Here is a 15,531-nt window from a genome sequence, read left to right as displayed (position 1 = left end):
TTAATTAATCAAATGCTAATCATTATACGTGATGGAGTCGTTACAGAACTGCCTCTTGAATTGACTCAAACAAAGCAAGTTGTTAGTTGATTTCCTTTTTTTAAACTTCCCAGCCAAAAAATTATAAAGGTTCCATTTTTGTTAAAATTCATATTGTGTGAGGACATATCTTCTTATGAAAGTGAGCTGTGCACTCCGATTCAAGAGGAAATTATGTTCAATTGCACAGTTCTCACTTCAAAAAATTGGAATGAATTTAGGCCAAGTTTAGCATACACAAAATAATCAATCTTTTTATCTTTTTATCCTTTTTCCATTACATCATCTCTCTACTTTTCTATACATCTTTTCGTAAAAAGACAAAAAGTACATTTATTTAGGTCATCCCAAACAACCCCTACTATTTTAACAAATAAAAATAAACGTTTTATTTTACATGAGAATGAGTGAGAGAAGTCTCCACCTTACTTGGACCAACTAAGGCTATAAGAAATATGAATAAGCCTAAAAACAAATAGAAGAATTACAGAATTGGATATATAAGATTTTCCAGACGTATACCATCTATAAATTTTGCAAAATTTTATCAGTTTGTATATATTTTGTATTTAGTTCTATAATCTATTTGTGTGTTTTTTTAACATAAGTGAAAAGAGTATATACAACTAGGAAAGGAAGTAACAAAACAGAATAACGACAAGGAATAAGTGCAAGGGGGGTTGATCCCTTCCTTTTGCAGTTTCACTTCAATTATGAGAACTTTATTTCCCCCAAAAGTTGGTACTTTGTTCACAGACGTGGGTTTGGTTTCCCTATTTATTGTGTCTCCCAACTTTTTCTGTTTTTATGCTTCTGCTTCTGATCATTGAGATGGGTTTAAGGTTTAGAGGACCTCAGTCCCATGTCTTCTTCGAAGGTCTCTCTTTCTCATGCACTCACAAATTTTTTTTTTTTTACTTATTTGAGAGTATTGGAAAAAATAAAGTGAATAAGATCGATTTTATTTTATATTGACATGTTGAAGTAAATGTTGATTTGGGTTCATTTTGGTTTGATGTTTTACTTTCAGAAAGAGATGCTCCACCGTCACACTACTCCTTCAAAATTCAGTCATTTTCATCGCTTTCCAAAGCTTCGATAGGGAAATACAGTTCAGACAAGTTTGAAGCTGGTGACTACAAATGGTATCTATCTATATATATTTTTATGTTCATACAACTCTTCTTCCCTAATTCACCCTTTTGAGATTTTTTTTTTTTTTTTTAATGAAACAAAATTTTAAAATCTTTTAATTCTGATCAATAATTTGACAAATTTGGAACATCAAATTTTGGCAGGAAATTATCTATTTACCCAAATGGGAACAAGGATAGAGATGGGCAAGGCCACGTTTCCATATCTTTGACATTGGTGGATACAAGTTCTCTCCTTACTGGTTGGGAAGTTAAAGCCATTGTCAATTTTTTTGTATTTGATCAAGTTGGGGACAAGTATTATACACTCTCAGGTTTACATGTCTCAAATTACTTCATTATAGACCTCATATATATTTTAGTTGTACAATTTTTGTGTGTGTTTATTTTGTGATTCATTTTATAATTTAATTAATGTGATAATGCAGCCGGAAAAGTAAGACATTTCCATGCAATGCAAACCGAATTGGGAGTACCAAAGTTCATCGATCTTGAAGTGTTTAGTGATTCTTCAAATGGGTACCTTGTCAATGACACTTGCGTGTTTGGAATTGACATTTTTATTCTCAAACAAACACATAAAGGAGAGAAATTGTCAATGGTGAAAGAAATCGTGACTGATAGTTACATATGGAACATTAAATCATTTTCAACCTTAAACCTTGATCGATATGAGTCTGAGACATTTATTGTCCGAGATCATAAATGGTATGTACGAAACTCTTTCTTTCTCTTTTCAAATTCAGAAGTAAAAAGAAGTTTAAAAAAAAAAAATTTATCATAAAAGTTGCAAGAAAATAAAGAATGTGGTGTCATTCGTTGAAAAAAAAAAATTTATGAAATTGTATGATCACGATTATCATAATAATATTATGTTGATGCATTATGGACAGGAAGATTCTGATTTATCCACGTGGAAATGGAGAAGGGAAGGGAAATAGTATGTCGATGTTTCTATGTTTGGACGAAACGACTCTTCCACCTGATACTAAGCTCTTTGTCAAATTCCTCCTTCGTGTCATAAGCCAAACTCCAACGAAATCAGATAACTTTGAATTTAAAGGTGAGATCAAATTATCCACCATGTAATAATTTTTTTATGTTCTATAGAGTTAATTTTGAGTTTGGTTTTTGTTTTGTTGAAGTTGAGAATCATTTTGGACCATCATGCTTGACTTGGGGGGCACAGAAGTTCATGTCAATTGTTAAACTCAACGACCCAAAGAAGGGTTACTTGGTGGGCGACACTTGCATCGCCGAAGCAAATGTTACTTTGATTGGAGAAGTGACCACAGCATCTTAATTACGAATTGATCTTCTCATTTATTCTTAATGTATGTAAATTATAATTAACATGAACTCCTACACTAACTAGCTCCGCTAAATTAAGCCTGAGCTAATTTTAGAGAGTTCTGTTAAGAAAATTGTGACCAAAATATATGTATTTTAATACAGTAATACTAAGTACTGATAAATATTCAAAATTGTAAATTTGTGATTGGAATTCATTTTAGGTATGACTCACACAATATTCATTTTAAATTTACACAGTACATTTAAATTTTGATTAAAATTTTGAATACTATGGCTGTGTTTGGAGAAGCTCTCCAAACACATTTTCATCCCTTTATTTTGAGTGTGTTATTTGTTTAGAGTTTTCAAAAATTAATTCCACATCCATTTTTGAAAACTCTTTCCAAAGGCGGGAAAACTTAAACTAACTGGTCGTCCTCCCAGACGTCCGGCCAGTTTGTTTCCACAGTGTTTTTTTTTTTTTTTTTTATTTTTACAATTGGCCACTGTTATTTTTTATAATTTAAATAAAAAAATCAGAATTTTTTAAACTTTTTATGAGTTTTGAATAAAATTTTGAGTTGAGTATTTGGTTATGAGTTATGAGTTATGAGTTATAAGTTTTTGTATCAAATATATGTCTTTCCACTTAATTCAAAACTCATTCATCAAACAAATTTTTCATACTCAAATCATAATTCCAAAACTCACAAACTCATAATACAACTCTATTATCTAATTATATTTAAAAAACTCTACTAAGCTACCTATATTTTTTTATTTATTAGTAATGTTTTGGGAAGATGGTAAAAAAACTATCTTTTTAACTTTTTTTTGTAGCTTTTTAAAATTTTTAATGTAAAAAGATAAAGAAATAATGTGACTCAAAAAAATTAAAAAGCCAAAAAATTGACATTTTACTGGGTTGCCAAAACGCCTTTTAATATATGTACTAACCTTTATATGTTAAGGCCCCGTTTGGGAACATGCTAATTTAGTAATTTTTTGGCTAATTGACTAAAAAGATAAGTAAAAAAAACTTGTATATTTGGGATGACTTTTTGACTAATTACGAAAAGCTGTGCAAAAAGTAGAGAGAAGCCGTAATTGTTGACTTTTTGGTATAACTAATTGGCTAATTGGCTAATTTAGTAACTTTTTGACTAAAACAGAGCCTTCCCAAACGAGGCCTAAGTATCAAATTAAACTCATATGGGACCCTAAAAAAAAGGTACATGCTACCCCCACAAAAAAAAAAAAGGGGTCAGTTTTTAGCTTTTTACTCATTTTAGGTCATATCATATATCATATTTTTTACTCATAAAAAGAAAAAATAGACTAAAAAAGTCAAAAAGTTAGCTTTTTACCAACTTCCCAAAACACCACTAATCCCAAATTAAAATAATAAAAAAACCAACCTACTTTCATCAAAATTTTATCAAAATTGCTTCAAGTAAAAGGTGGTGGAAAGAGAAAAATTCTATCTAATCAGAATTTTTTATTCAAAATATATATATATATAATATTACAGCTTCAATATAGGCTGTATTTAAAGTTGAGTGTGAATTAAGTCAAAATAAATTTTATTTACACATTTAAAATTTTATTTGAATAAAAATTCTAAATATGTGATATTAAAGAGAAGGGAAATAAGCTTGGTGGGTCAACCATTGCCAATGGACCATAGCCCAATTCTCCTTTTCGCACTCCTGTACCATGTTTTTATTTGTTAGGCGTTTAGGCCCATTACCTTCTCTCTCTTTTTTGAACCGTTTAGGCCCATTACCTCGAAAACATTTTATTGCCATTGTCGGAGGAAATCTTACGCAGTACGCTACATGACCTCAAGTGTTTAAATTTGTAATCATCCAAACCGTACCTTCCATCAGATCAAACAGCAAATGAGAAAAGATCCACCATCTTCCTCCAGTTCACGGTTCAGATTTAACACAAAAATCATCTGTGCACCACAGGACGAGAGAGTACCGAAGCATTTTAATCAGGATAACGCCCGATCTCTTCAATAATTGCCCACGAATCGAACCCCCGCGCAATTTTGAACTTTCTTCTCCTCCACTTTTCTTTCTGTTTCTCTTTCCTCCATTCTGAAATTCCAAAAATCACATACATATATATATATATATATATATATATCAATATATAACAGAGGAGAGGGAGAGAGAGAGAGAGAGAGGTGGAGGTTGCAGATTGATGAAGAGGAAAATCCTGAGGAGTAGCAGGAGAGAGAAGAAGAGAATGAAGGGGTCACTGGCTGGACACTTGACTGTTGAGCAGCTAGGTCAAGTCTCTTTCTTCCCTCTCCGTCAACAATCCTCTGAATCGCAACTTCCATCGTCTTCGCCCCTCAATATCGACATCGATTCCATTGCAGATGACAAAGATTTCATTCTCAGTCAGGATTTCTTTTGGTATCTCCCAATTCCTTTATTCTTCAATCCCGATTTCAAACCCTAGCCTAGGGTTCTGATATTCCGATTGCTCAATTTGATACTCCTTTAACTTTTTATACACAATACATGTTTGTGCGTATGCTACACGCAACAATTTTTCTGTGTTGATTTTTGATTTTATGTTATCTCAATGACCTAATGTACTTTCAATCGAATTGATTAACTATCTCTTGCAATGGTTTGTTTTGAATGTACTTGTTTTTTTGTGTGCATGCAGTACTCCTGACTATATCACTCCGGATGGCCAATATATCTCCAATTTGGATTGCAACAAGGTATTCGTTGAATCCGTGCCATTATTGTTATTTGAATGCTGGATTTTGTGTTTGATTTGCTCACGCCTTTTTTTATGCAGGAAAATATTTCTTGTCCCAAGTCACCAGAGAAACTAAAAACTGTCAAAAGCAAAAGGCAAAGGCAGGGTAAGGTTAATTGTTATGTTGTGCTTGAGCTTTAACGTGTATCATGGGTGCTACTCCAATTTCATGTCATAATTGGTATTGATCCGTAGAATGCTATTGTCTGTGTATGAGTTGAATAAAAAATAAGACTTGGATTTAATACATTGTAATTTTATTGCTTGTGGATCTTGATCATATTATGGATGTGATGAGGGTTGACGGTGGACCTATCTTAAATTAGTTCTTCCCCCTTAGAATGAGCAATGTGTTCATAAATAAAAGTTAATTCTTGCCATTTTCTGTTATTTAATTTTTATAAGAAACAATACAATATTGTAGACATTTTTACTAGTTTTTTTTTTTTTTATTATTATTTATTGCTAGACCTTTTGTTATTGATTTCCTTATCTTTCTCTGGTTTTTAACTTCCTTTTCACCTCAGCAGCTTATCATCTGTATGCATTAGCTATTACAGTATGATCTACTACATATTCACATCTGGTTGATTGGTCTAATTTTTAATTGTCCTGATTAAGTTTTTTCCTCTTTTGTGTGTGTGTGTGCGCGCGTGCGGTTCAGATGGTATCTCTGATTTCAGTTCCAACTTATCTTGCCATGACCAAACAGTAGAACTTCCCAAAGATGCTTTTGGAATAGATGAAATCATGACAGAGAAAGCTGTAGGAGCTGAATCTCAAAAGATTCATAGTTATGTTTCACAGTCAGCAGTTGCTTTACGTTGTCGAGTTATGCCTCCTCCATGCATAAAGAATCCATGCATAAAAGATGTGTCCAAAATTGATATAGATCCTTTCAGCAATCGAAGATCAAAGTGTGCAGGTATAAGCTTCTTTTAAAATTTTCTCCAGCATCTTGGAAACCTCTTTTTCTTGAAACAGCATTGCAAAACAGCCATTACTGTCCTGAATGCAGTAATAAATGCGTAATATAAAAATTTTGCACTACTTTGAAACGATAGAAAGTGCCTGCCATTTTAGCTTTGGGAAGCCACTTTATAGAAGGCAAGCTAGACTTAGCATCAAATATTACTATGCAGCTTCTAGGATAGTATAGCCTGCCATTGCCAACATTGCAATCACAATGGAGTGCAGCATGTTCAAAGTCATAGACCCATTTCTTTTCCTATTGCTTTCCATTGACACAATTTTCAGGAAGGGTTCTGGCATGGTTTTGTCATTTGTGTCAGTCCTTATTTCATCAATTCATAGTCTTAACCTCATAGAGCTTCACTATGCAGGTATTTTTCCTACAACTATTGGTGGAGATGGCCTTTCACGTTACCGAACAGATTTTCATGAAATTGAGGTACATTTCAATTTCCAGCAAATTATTGGATTGCTGAATCAATTTTATCTACATTTTCAGGCTGATGGGCTTTTTATAATTAGTGGTTTATCTGTTTGTATCCAGCAAATTGGTAATGGAAACTTCAGCCATGTTTTCAAGGTCCTGAAGAGAATTGATGGTTGCTTGTATGCAGTGAAAAAAAGCACAAGGTTGTTACATCAAGACATGGAAAGGTACATTCTTCATGCTTTCGGTTTTCATTCTATACCATATGTTTCAGTGGCTTTCTCATGCAACAACTCTTGCAGGAGAAAAGCTTTGATGGAGGTTCAAGCTTTGGCTGCTTTAGGTTTGAACATAATTCTTTTGTTAATTTTCCTGTCTGAGTGTTGTTTTCTTTCTACACACAAACATTAAACATTGTCCTCTACTTCAATTTGCCTTTTTGTCTTTGCAGGATTCCATGAAAACCTAGTTGGATACTACTCTTCTTGGTTTGAAAATGAGCAGCTCTTTATCCAGATGGAGCTCTGTGATCACAGCCTATCCATCAGAAGATCTAAATTATTTACAGAGGTAGAGGTGCTGGAAATATTACATCAGGTTAGTATTTTACTTGGGGTCTGAGTTTTGAACTGGAAAAATGGTGCATCTGTTATGGAGAAAATCCATTTCTATGTATGAGCCAACCAGCAAAATGTCTATGCTAAATCTACAAGGATGATTTTGGACCCCCCAATTGGCAGAATTTTTTTAAGCATAATACATTTCACCTCTTAAATTGACATAAGAATTAGGCAGTAAAATCAATTGAGATCCTAATACAGTAATACTGGTATACTAATATGGGATGCATTTCAGTAAATACTAAATAGATGTCTGTGTGCATAGAGATGCGACCTTTCCCTGGCCCTCATCTGAATATATTTACAAATTTGGTTTTTCCTGTTTTGCTTCCTGCTAATTTATAGATCTTCAAATCATTTGACATCATAGGGTTAACTTTATTATCCAGTCTCAATAACAAAAGATGAAAATGGGAACTTCTATAACAAATGGAAATATAAGACCCAATTTTTTGTGCCTGAATACACCAGTATGCCACTGGGAACAAAACAGGAAAAAAATAATTTTATCTCTGCAGCATGCCAAATGTACTCTTGTCAAGAGGTGCTTTTCAGTATTTCCAAACATTTGTTTTACTTTACGGACCTTTTATTCTTGCAATGGATTGTCAATTATGATTACTAGTTTGAAATTTGTGCAGATAGCCAAGGCATTGAAGTTCATACATGAGAGGGGAATAGCCCACCTAGATGTGAAGCCTGAAAATATTTATGTCAAGAATGGTGTTTACAAGCTAGGTGATTTTGGGTGTGCAACTCTCCTTGATAAGAGCCTGCCAATTGAAGAGGGTGATGCACGGTATATGCCCCAAGAGATACTGAATGACAACTATGATCATCTTGACAAGGTCGATATCTTCTCCCTGGGAGCTGCCATCTATGAGCTTATTAGGGGGTCAGCATTGCCGGAATCAGGGCCTCTTTCCTTGAATCTTAGGGACGGAAAATTGCCACTCCTTCCTGTCCACTCAGTGCAATTTCATAACTTGCTAAAGGTACGGAACATTGTTTGCTTCTTATTACTGGCTTTTAGCAGTTAGTTTTATATCGAAAAAATGAGATATTACAATGATGCTCAAGACACAATCCTTAGAAGAAGCGACACCCAAGTCACAACTTAAGATAAATCTCTCACAACACGAGAGGGTGGTAACTACGAAATTAGAAACATAAAGCACATCCATAATCACCCAAATATCTCTTCCTTAGGTTGCTTCTATCTATTTAGTGAAACCTGAATTGACCTTAATAGTCATGAAATCCTGTTGCAGGTTTCTGTTGGAAAATTTGTTCAGAGTAATGACTTTACCGTCTAGTTGCATTAGAATGATTGTTATTTTCTGTTGATTTGGCAATCCAATCAGGCCATGATGGACCCAGAACCAGTTCGGCGACCTTCTGCTAATGAACTGGTAGACTATCCCATTTTCGACAGGGGCCAAAGAATTGTGAAAGCCAAGTAATGCCAGTCTCCTACATTTTGATTTTGGCACAGGCCTGATGCTGCATAGAGGTTAGTTGCTCGGTTTTATAATTAACCCACAAGAACAAAGGGGCATGCAGCAGAAGATTATGCATGTCCCAATTTTGTTACATTAGTTCTCCAGTATTTGCATCAAAATTTGCCCTAAAAAGAAAATAGCAAACTGGAGAATTGTTGTATTTTATTGTGAATTTGGTAACACAGTCCCTTGCACTGTACTGTCAACTGTTGTCTTATTTATTTTATTCTTCACTTGCCTTCATTGAATTACATTTACGTCAGTTTAAAAAATAAAATAAATAAACAATGTTTTTTTTCTAACCAAATAAGAAAAAGCAATTCCTTTTGCATCTTCTTTCTTTTACCCACAAAATTTGCAGCTAGGTCTCCACTGATTGAGTTCCTAGTGTTACTATTTTGTACCCTTAAATTATAGTTTGAAAATTTCTGCTGCCTAAAAAGAGATGTCAGCATAATTTGACGCTCTTAAAGAGGGGATACTAATGACAGATATAATATAAGCATATGAGAGACTATGATTAGTGAGTAATAAGAGATAAAAAAGATTGAAAATGTTAAATAAAGGGATGAAAAATAAGATAATCAACGTAGTTAATTTAGTTGACTATCCTTGTACACTTTTATTTGAGAGGTTACTGGGTTAATTTTTGTCAAAATGTAATTCTCGTCTACTATGAGTTACTTTTCTTTTTTTGTTTTATTTTTTTAATCTCACAAACAAATGACACATCATTACAGTTTATTTTTTTGACAGACTTTGGCAGGTGTTTCGGCACACCACTGAAAATCTTATATGGTTAAGTTCATGTCAAGCTAGAGAATAAGAAAAGTAGAACGATATACGCTTAGATTGACTGTGACATGACTATATAACATGAATTAATAGTGTAAAAATCTAGAGTTCTCAAAGCTTTGGTTTGGCATGGTGTTATTAAGTTAAAATAGTTACAAAAAGATAAATAGATTAAAAGATAATAAAATAAAATGTCATATTTAAATTATAATAATTATTTATTTTTTTCATAAAAGTTAAAAAGTTCAATTTAAACGAGATTTTTTAACTTTAAATTAAAAAAAAAGTTAAAAACTCAAAACGCTGACCACTTTTCAAAGGAAGCCAAAGTTTATGTATTCAAAGTAATTAGTTGGTGTTGAATTTGCAGGTGCTCTGTATTTAAAAATTGGGTTCTGATAGGTACTCCCTCCAATTATCACTCCCTACGCATGTGGTGGGTGGTGATTGGAGAAGAAGAAAAAAAAAAAAATTGGCCAATCATGTTGAGAGGAGGTAAAGGGGGTGGGAAAAAAGGAGGTCTGGAACAGTTTTCTTAAAAATTAAGGGTAAATTACACTGACATTTATAAGGTTTATATTTATTGCAGTTTTTTTTTTCATCTTTTGAAAATTACATCTCCTCTCTAAGGTTTAAAATTTTATTACAGATTTTTCTCTTAGCAATTTAATTTTTTTAAATACCAACTTTGCACTCATTGGGTAAATTACATTGACACCTTTCACATTTTAGAAATTACAATCTCATTCTTAAGGTTTAAAATAACATTACTAATTGTTCCCTTAGTTAGTATTAGTTGGAAAAAAAAAAAATTCATTGAAAAAAAAATTTATTAGTAAAATTTTTAAATTCTTTGTTTAAAAATAATGTAAACTCATTTTTTGAATATACATTTTTCTCTCAAATTTACAAACTGAGACAACCATTTATAAATTAAAAAAATTATCAAATAAGTTTTTGATTGTTTTTAAAATTTTTATAAATATAAATTGAAAACTGAAAACGAAATGATTATCAAATAGGTCTTAGATAAAAATATCGTAAAATTAACAAATAATTAAATAAGTTACCACTATATGCAGAGATAATACTCAAGTTATGTATGATTTGATATTTAGAATTTTTTTTAAAAAAATTAAAATTTAATCTGGTTAAGAAATAAAAAATAAAAATAATAATTATTTTTATATAATTTTTATCTTTCGAGTGGTTAGAAATAATTTTTTACAAATTAAATTGAAACAGTCATATGTATGTATTTGACAAGTCATTTTTTACGTTGGTAATTTGTTTAATTATTTGTTAATTTTACAACACTTTTACTATCTGAAGCCTGTTAAGTAACCATTTTATTTTTAGTTTTCAATTTATATTTACAAAAATTTTAAAAATTGTCATAAAAATTTGTTTGATAATTTTTTTAGTTTATTAATAGTTGTCTCGATTTGTAAATTTGAGAAAAAAATGTAAATTCAAAAACTGAGTTTATGTTGGTTTCTAAATATAAATTTAAAAATTTTACTAACAAAAATTTTTTTTTAATGAATTTTTTTTTTCTAACTAATACTAACCGATGGAGCAATTGGTAATGTTACTTTAAACTTTAGGGAGGGGATTGTAATTTTTAAAATGTGAGGGGTGTCAATATAATTTATTCAGTTAGGGTAAAATTGATATTTAAAAAAATTAAATTGCTGAGGGAGAATCTGTAATGAAACTTTAAACCTCAGGGGAAGATGTAATTTCTAAAAAGTCAGAAAGAAACTATAATAAACATAAATATCAGGGTGTCAGTGTAATTCATCCAAAAATTAATTATACTGTGAACACAAATCTCACTAAAAGGGAGATATAAGGCAACAAGTTACCCAAAAAAAAATAATAATCTGGTGACATTGTAACAGATTGCAGGCATATTATCAATATAGTAAGAATAATTATATATACATAAAAATTCATTATTTTATTTTTGTGATAAAAATAATTTTTTAAAAATTACAAATATAATTTTTGGCATTTATTTTTGTCAATCCAATTTCAAAACAATTAAAAAAATGAATTTTAAAACTCAATAAAATAGGGTTATTTTATGTTGAATTTTTGGTTTTTGTGATCTTTTCGTTTGTAATCAAAATATTTATCATCATTTTCATATTTTAAAAATGTTGTTTATTCATTATTTGAGATAGTAGCATTTCACTATATATATAGTTGAGATAGTAGCATTTCACTATATATATAGTTTATGGCGTGTTTGTTTGGACGGACTGAATAAGGGGATATTGGAATTTATCGGACTGTTAGTTTTGGCATACATTGTCCCCGGACTATTTGGTTAAATTAGATTTATATCTTATATTTTTTTAGTCAAGGGATTAGATGCTTGGATTAGACTATTCTATTGAATTCTATGTTTGTTTGGAATATTATAGAGAAAGATAAATGTTCAAATGACTATTTTATCCTTTTTAATTATTTACTAAGTAATAGCAATATTAGATATATTTTAATTATTTTTTGTTAAATTAAATAAAAATTTATTTTCTTTTATTTTTTGCACAATTAAATAAATTTATTTAAAAAAAATTAAATATCAATAAAATATATGTTATTTTTAATTAAAAATTTAAATAAATTTATTTTAAAAAATAATAAAATTAAATAAAACATCTATTAAATTTTAAATAATGAAATTAAATAAAATATAAACAAAATTTTAAAATAAAACATCAATAAAATATCTATAAAAATTAAATAAATAAAATATCAATAAAAATTAAATTAAATTATTTTATTTTTAAATTGAGACAATTAAATTTTATTAAATTTTACTAAATATAATACATAATTAAACAGTAGATGGTTAAAATAGTCATTTCACCACCTAATCATATATCCTCTTATCCCTCCATTTGTGTCTCACCTCCCATGAGATACAATAGTTCAACATATTTGGGACTAATAATCTAGAGCAGTAATTTTGAACTAATGAATGGACTATTAATCCGAAAAGACTATTAGTGTAATCTCATACCTAATTCTCTCAAAACAAATACCACCGAAGTCCATTGTGTTCGGGGGTAGGTTGGTTTCAATCTTTTTGAAGTGTAAATTCGGACTTCCTACTTAGGCCTCATTTGGCAAATGATTTTTTTAATTAAAAAGTTAAAAAGTCACAAAAAAATCAAAAAGTCAACAATTCATACCAAAAAGTCAAAGATTCTTTTTTTTTTCTACTTTTTGCACATCTTTTCGCAAAAAGTTAAAAAGTTATCCCAAACATACTAATTTTTTTACATCATATTTTAGTCAAAAAGTTATTAAAAAAGCTTGTTTCCAAACGAGGTCTTAACGTGAATTTGATTTGATTGAGAGGCCCTGTTTGGTTCTTCCAAACTACCAAAACAAACCCAAAAAGTACAAAATCAGGATTTAAAAATAATTTTTTAATGTTCAGTTGTTTTTTAATAGACAAAACAAGAAGAAAAAAAAAGAGCCCTAATTCTTTTTTGCCTCTTCACCTCTATCCAATATCCAAAACTAAAAGTAAAAAAAATAAAAATAAATAATGGGGTTGATCACTTTAGATTGTTGCAGAACATAATTAATCACCATGTAAGGTAAAGATTAGAGAACCCACTTGATTAGTCTGGTGGCTATGAGACTTTGTTCAAGAAGTTTCTGGTTTGATCTCAGTGCCATAAATTTTATACTAAAAATTTATTTAGCAAAAATCTTGCATATCCGTTAGCCAAAAATAAAATAAAATGATGTTTTACAGTTCCATCAATTATGTAGTGCAAATTTGACCACTAATTTATTAAACGATCAATACATAATTTTGCTTTTGAGGTATATACGAGGGAAGAACCATTATGCTCTCGAATTTGTCATGTCTAAACAAGGGCTAAAATTAAAAAAAAAAACAAATGAATTTGGTGAATTGCCCATATGCTTAGATATTCAAAAATCTCTTTCTTCATCCTATGAAAACAAAGAATAGACATATATTTTTGGAAGTGGATCTCCTCCGGTACTTAATTCATATTGAAATGTGTTATTTGGGCTTGTAGGGCTTGTTACGGGTACCGTTTTAATGATTCAAAATCACTTATTTTGTTAGGTACTTTGTATATTTCATTCACATAAAAAAATTAGATCGATTTAATAATCGTAATTTATTCAATTCATTGCATTTGTCGCCAAAAAAATAAATAGTTTATTTTTAAAAATACAATTATTATCTATTTTTTTGGTGACAAACACGATGGATTAAATAGGTTGCAATTGTCAAATTGACTTAATTTTTTACAAAATGAATAATCCAAATTATTAAAATAAAACCTATAATAAACTTCACGAGTTCAAATAACGCCCCCAGTCAAAATGAAGAACCGGAGGGGCTATAGATGTGTAACACAAACACTTATTGACAATACATGGGGTTAATGCCACCATAGATGCTGATAATTTGGAGATCCAACAACTGACACAAGTTGCCTATTTTCAGACCTCCATGAGCAAAATTTATATCCAAATTCTTGTTATTTTTCCTGATCAATATATGTCCACATCTGTATGCTTGGGAATAACATATTTCAATCATCTTTCATCTTTATTTAAAAATTTAAAATTATATAAAAAATTTGAAAAAATAAACAATTTAAATTATTAAAATGAGACATGAGTCTCACGAGTCCGGATAATACCTGAGAAAGCCAGATCCTATTATTATTATTATAAAAGAGAATTTAATCATTGGGATAGCAAGGTAAGGGCTAATATAGAGGAATCTGCACTATCATAACAACTAAAATTAAAATCGATCATTTATGTGATTTATAATAGACATAGGTTAGATGGCAACAAAATGGCCAAAACATGGACCATTGGTTAGGCTAAAAACCTTAGGATATTCCTTGATAAGAGTGTGATAAGAAACAGTGATAATGCTAAATTAATTATTTAGACTACTAAATTGATCATTTATAAAATATGACATTATTGATGGGTGTTCTACCATTCAAACTCAACAACCAATTTAAAAATCCTCACCAATAAAGGAGAAAGATGAGGGAGATCCAATCTTGTTGGAACACGTACCGAACGCGAGAAACTTGGATAGAATCATTTGATTTTGTTCTTAATTTCTTGCAAATTAGCTGACTTTTACCAACGAATGGTCCTAAGTTATTCCTTGACTTTTTGGCATTTTTACCATTCCTAAAAAAGAAAAATTTGTTTGTCATCTTTTAAAAAAAGTTAAAAAGTCAAAAAGTCGCTATCGTATTTAAGTCACATCATTTTATTTAAGTTACATCACCTTTCTACCACATCACTTCAAACCAAATTCATATTTTATAAAAAAAAATCAAAAAATAGACTTATTTAGAATATCTCAAAAGCCGGAGTCTGATCCACCCAAAAATAGCCTCCATACAAAATAATTTGAGTTTATTTGTTATCTATGCTTTTAAAAAAGTGAAAATGAAAAAATCAAAATACAACTAGTGTGAATCAGTAAAGCTAAGTGACCGAGAAGGATCATGCTTGCTATTAATTTAACTCTTGTATAATAGAATTACACTTTAAAAGTCAAAATGTGTTTGGCATACATAAAAAGAATTAGAGAATTTTTATACTAGTTTGAAAAGACCAATCTTCCCTCATGTCTGCATGGGTGTGTATAGTTTTGGAAGGGTAAAATGAAAAATTCATACAAAAAAAAGATGACTTTAGTTATTCACAATTTTTCATACAATGAAAAAAGTTATTCCTAAACACAAACTTTTTTTTAGGATAAATTACAAATACACCTCATGAGATTTGCTTAAAATACGAATTGTTCCTTGTGGTTTGGAAAATTACAAATACTTTCCTATCAGAAGTTTTAATTTAACAGAATTAATTGAAAAAGTGAAATTTCTAATTATTCACCTATA

The 15,531-nt window shown here is 30.4% G+C and overlaps 2 protein-coding genes across 3 annotated transcripts; both read left to right on the top strand.

Annotated features, from left to right (window-relative positions):
• Window positions 1-768: 768 nt before the first annotated feature.
• LOC114286287 (uncharacterized) lies at window positions 769-2,684 on the top strand. The gene is made up of 6 exons (XM_082904214.1): window positions 769-916; window positions 1,070-1,184; window positions 1,338-1,507; window positions 1,622-1,901; window positions 2,087-2,256; window positions 2,339-2,684. Exons 1-6 carry the CDS (start codon window positions 847-849, stop codon window positions 2,494-2,496), a joined length of 963 nt encoding a protein of 320 aa, XP_082760340.1. The 5' UTR covers window positions 769-846; the 3' UTR covers window positions 2,497-2,684.
• A 1,302-nt stretch (window positions 2,685-3,986) lies between these two features.
• LOC114286316 (wee1-like protein kinase) lies at window positions 3,987-9,042 on the top strand. 2 transcript variants are annotated; one of them, XM_028229467.2, is made up of 10 exons: window positions 3,987-4,915; window positions 5,175-5,232; window positions 5,313-5,379; window positions 5,938-6,198; window positions 6,617-6,684; window positions 6,790-6,899; window positions 6,975-7,015; window positions 7,124-7,269; window positions 7,934-8,287; window positions 8,657-9,042. In XM_028229467.2, the coding sequence occupies exons 1-10, from the start codon at window positions 4,698-4,700 to the stop codon at window positions 8,753-8,755; spliced, it is 1,422 nt and encodes a 473-aa protein (XP_028085268.2). In that variant the 5' UTR covers window positions 3,987-4,697; the 3' UTR covers window positions 8,756-9,042. The 2 variants fall into 2 exon arrangements, with proteins under 2 accessions (XP_028085268.2, XP_028085270.2); XM_028229469.2 differs by having other exon boundaries at window positions 8,564-9,042.
• Window positions 9,043-15,531: the final 6,489 nt, after the last annotated feature.

Source organism: Camellia sinensis, chromosome 14, assembly GCF_055761805.1.
Source record: "Camellia sinensis isolate YWXY chromosome 14, ASM5576180v1, whole genome shotgun sequence".
NCBI lineage: Eukaryota > Viridiplantae > Streptophyta > Magnoliopsida > Ericales > Theaceae > Camellia > Camellia sinensis.
The sequence above is the reverse complement of the archived record's forward strand: the minus strand, read 5'-3'. Positions and strand labels throughout refer to the sequence as shown.

Bases quoted from the DNA above. Each gene is read 5' to 3' on its own strand.
- LOC114286316 (XM_028229467.2), top strand. From the start codon at position 4,698: ATGAAGAGGAAAATCCTGAGGAGTAGCAGGAGAGAGAAGAAGAGAATG. The intron at 5,380-5,937 runs GTAAGGTTAATT...CGTGCGGTTCAG, and splicing joins AAGCAAAAGGCAAAGGCAGG to ATGGTATCTCTGATTTCAGT. The intron at 6,685-6,789 runs GTACATTTCAAT...GTTTGTATCCAG, and splicing joins CAGATTTTCATGAAATTGAG to CAAATTGGTAATGGAAACTT.
- LOC114286287 (XM_082904214.1), top strand. From the start codon at position 847: ATGCTTCTGCTTCTGATCATTGAGATGGGTTTAAGGTTTAGAGGACCT. The intron at 917-1,069 runs GTCTCTCTTTCT...TTTTACTTTCAG, and splicing joins GTCCCATGTCTTCTTCGAAG to AAAGAGATGCTCCACCGTCA. The intron at 2,257-2,338 runs GTGAGATCAAAT...GTTTTGTTGAAG, and splicing joins AGATAACTTTGAATTTAAAG to TTGAGAATCATTTTGGACCA.